Genomic DNA, 3,608 nt, shown 5'->3' with positions numbered 1-3,608 from the left:
TATATATATATATATATAATTATAAACGTTGGGAAAATAATCAATTTGTAAAATTGTTTAATATATCTTATTGATACGCTAATTATAAACATTCAATTATAAACATTCATAAACAGAAAATAAAAAATTCAATCTGTATAATTATTTAGCTAAGGCTGGCTAGCTAAGTGCTTTCCTTTTAAGAGACATAGTCGATAAAAATCGTCTTTCTTGATATTCAATGAATAACAAATCAGCTACGTCTTTTAAAAGGAAAGTATTCTAAGTAAATATATTACTGATTGATATGCTAATTAGCCTTTTGGTGTATTATATATTCGTACTAACTTTACTAAATCGATACACTCGCGAGGTATTTGCGGCAAGTCTTTGAAGCTGTAGAGATTGCCAGCAAACTCATAATTGGGGTTATATTCGGTCATCATCGTGTCCGATTGGTGTCCTGGACGCAATGCAGCTAATTCAGTGCCATTGCCAAACATCACTTGGCGGCGATGGGAAAGCGCTTTCTGTTTTTGGTACCGTTTATCTGTCGGATAATATAAAATATGCAAGAGAAACAAAAATACGGAAGATCGAAATCAATATCTTATATCATTTAATCTGTTATATTATAAAACTCAAAGTTTTTGTGTACGTACAAGATATTAGGCAAATTCCAATAATAGTAAGCAAGCCAATGATTACAACTACAAGTTGGATCATGTACGTTTGATGACCATCTTTGGAATCGTCAGCCACTAAAATTCAACGTGATTTTATTTCATATTTGCATGTAATAATGAAAGTGACGATATATCATGGTTGTGCTTACTGATGCAGGATTTTGAATCGTTACTGAGCAACCAACCCTGAGGACAGAGACACTTGGTCTCGCTCAAGTACTGATCGAGCGCGACGCAACGGTAATCGCAACCGCAACCACTGATCGCGGGTATAACGAAGATCTCGCCTTGGCCAGAATGAGCTGCAGCTTTAAAATAAATATCGGTGAGCTTCTGACTGGCGTATGAATAACCACCTTCACCACTTCCATCATTCTGTCCAGCATTCCCACCTAAAGAGGGCAAAGTTACTTCTATAGTTACTTCTGTACTAGTGCTGTTGAAGATTATTATTTACAATATATAAATTTGGATCAAGATGGATTTTAATCAGTATTTTTTGTTTCTTGATTTTAATTTCGATATCTCAATTGTAGTGTAAAAATATATTTAAGAAACGTTTTATATAATAATGCAAATATTATAGATTTAAATATATTAGCGAGATTTATGGTGACATCTAAATCACTTTGTACAATATTTTCATATTTCTCCTTACCAATGTAACCTCCGCCACCACCTCCTGATTGGCAACCGCCCCCACCTCCGCCAAAGCCTCCATCACCATGAATTTCCCCAATTCCCGATTCACAACCGATACCTCCTATACCTCCATAAATTAATGACATTCCCCAAGCCTTTTGTTGAAAATTAGGCCGTGTTCCATTCCAACTAGCACCGGGTCCACCTTAAAAGTCGAAATTCTACTTGCATTTGCATTTTTACCTTAAGTTGCATTCTTCTTATAAAAATGCAATTCGGATATTTTTATTATATATTTTAAGGAAAAAAACTAGTTACCCATGCGTTCTGAAAAATTGGACGGAGAAGATGAAAGTCTACCCATGGGAAAGGGACCGCGTCCATGCTGCAATCCATCGTCCATAGTAGGATTCAATCCTAAACCACCGCCACCACCCGCGATTAAGATGGGCTCCGGATCACCGTTTGCTTTCAACTATAATCGGTTATATCGAATTTGTATATAATAATCAGAAGAAAATTAATGGAAAACTAAAGTAAGATTTTCTTGTGCAAATATTATTATAATTCTAATATAAAATATATGTATATATAAATATAACTCTTATCAGCTGTAATAAGAAGAGCATCTTTTATCTTTTATTTTACTAAATTGCTATAATCATTTCTTTTTTTACTGAGAATATAATATTTACTGTGAAAATGGCAGTCGCACCACCGCCGCCGCCACCAGGATTCCTAAACTCAACTTTCTTCACTTCTCGCATTTTCGATGCCTGCGATAGTGATATTGATTCGGCATATTGATTCGATGGACAGGCAGTTCTTTTTAAGCCAAGATTCTGTTTCGACAAGATCAATAATATTAATTTGTTGTAAACAATAATGTGAATTAAACAAATAGAAGATATTTCATAATTTATAATGCAACTCAAAGAAGAAAATTTATTTTTGCAAAAATAAAACTGAACATGTAGAATGAAATTCTTTTCAAGTTTTTTAAAAAAAAAAACCAATTTAAAAATATTCTGCAGGAGGGAGAGAAATCAATATTGAAACAATTTCGTTAGTCAATAGAATTTATGAAAAAATATTAATGAAAGTTATAAAATAAAAAAGCTTAAGAATATAAAAATAATTTTATTAATATTCCAGTTCTCACATTTTATTTTCTTGAAAATAAATGTTTGTGTAGAAGAAATATTTATTTATATCTTTATTATATTATTTTATGTAAATTTTTTCTGGTCAGCAATACTCACTTTGGCACACGCATCCGTTCCCTCTTGACCAATCATGAAATATAACTGATCGCCCTTTTGGAGTTCTATGACACCGCGAACAAATGCACCCAAAGTGATGCCGGTATTGCTCGAACCCAAGCCTCCTCGTGCTCCGATGGCGATTAAACTGTTTTCAAAAACAATATTGTAATTAGACAGGTCGAAATGGACGCATCATTCTATATTCTATTTATCATTTCTATACATCTCACGAATATTAATTTGTAATTTGAAAGTACATTTTTTTCTAATTAGCTGAGTACAGTTATAGATTGATCCGTGTATTAACGAAATTTAAATCTTACCCATCTATTTGTAATTTATTATAAATGACGTTTCTTCGTGCAATCACATTTTAGCAAATCATTATTTTAAAACATACCTTTTTGATTAAGTTTCTTCTAAAGAAAAACATATTTTTAATATAATATACATGGAAAAAATTATTTTTTTCATTATAAAGCCTACATTTCTATAAGAAATTAATAACAAACGATAAATGTGTATGACACAATAAATAAAAATTTTTGATCATCTGTGAATTAATATTGTGATTTAATATTGAATTATTAATTTTATAATTTCTCTGTTAAAATTAAATTACCCCCTCGTATGATTAAATTGATATTATCATTAAACTAATAAACTGTCTTGAAAGCTCACTATTGTAAATCTATATTTCTAAAAAGATTTGTCTACTAACGTGTAGTATTCACCGCGTGGTGCAGTCCATCGTTGGACTCCATACAAATTAAAGGTCGATCTTTTCTCCTCTTGTATCAATGACGGTATCAACAATTCTATATTTGTGTTATTATATTTTTCAGTACATTTTTCATCAGTAGGACCGGTCCTGCCGGAAGCCGCGCAAGTGGTAATTCGAATAACTGAAAGTAATATAACTGATGTAAAATGTAATTTGATAAAATATTTCTGATAATCCGGAGAAAAAAAAAATATATATATATGGACATATTTTATATTGTATAATTATATATAATTTTATCTAATTTTATAT

At 31.3% G+C, this 3,608-nt stretch overlaps 1 protein-coding gene across 2 annotated transcripts in view; it reads right to left on the bottom strand.

The window, feature by feature from the left end:
• LOC108684988 (ALK tyrosine kinase receptor) overlaps positions 1–3,608 on the bottom strand; it is a 12,897-nt gene that overhangs the window by 3,726 nt on the left and 5,563 nt on the right. For both annotated transcript variants that reach the window (XR_001931657.1, XM_018189569.1), the window contains exons 10-17: positions 3,294–3,477; positions 2,570–2,717; positions 2,003–2,149; positions 1,626–1,782; positions 1,324–1,512; positions 815–1,057; positions 642–740; positions 328–529 (exon numbers count right to left, since the gene is read on the bottom strand). Coding sequence is in view for 1 of the 2 variants with exons in the window: in XM_018189569.1 (XP_018045058.1) it covers positions 328–529; positions 642–740; positions 815–1,057; positions 1,324–1,512; positions 1,626–1,782; positions 2,003–2,149; positions 2,570–2,717; positions 3,294–3,477 (1,369 nt within the window). In the remaining variant the exon portion in view is untranslated. The remainder of the gene's footprint in view (positions 1–327; positions 530–641; positions 741–814; positions 1,058–1,323; positions 1,513–1,625; positions 1,783–2,002; positions 2,150–2,569; positions 2,718–3,293; positions 3,478–3,608) is intronic.

The sequence above is a fragment of the Atta colombica genome, unplaced genomic scaffold, assembly GCF_001594045.1.
Source record: "Atta colombica isolate Treedump-2 unplaced genomic scaffold, Acol1.0 scaffold141, whole genome shotgun sequence".
Taxonomy (NCBI): Eukaryota; Metazoa; Arthropoda; class Insecta; order Hymenoptera; family Formicidae; genus Atta; species Atta colombica.
This window is presented reverse-complemented; position numbering and strand designations above follow the sequence as displayed.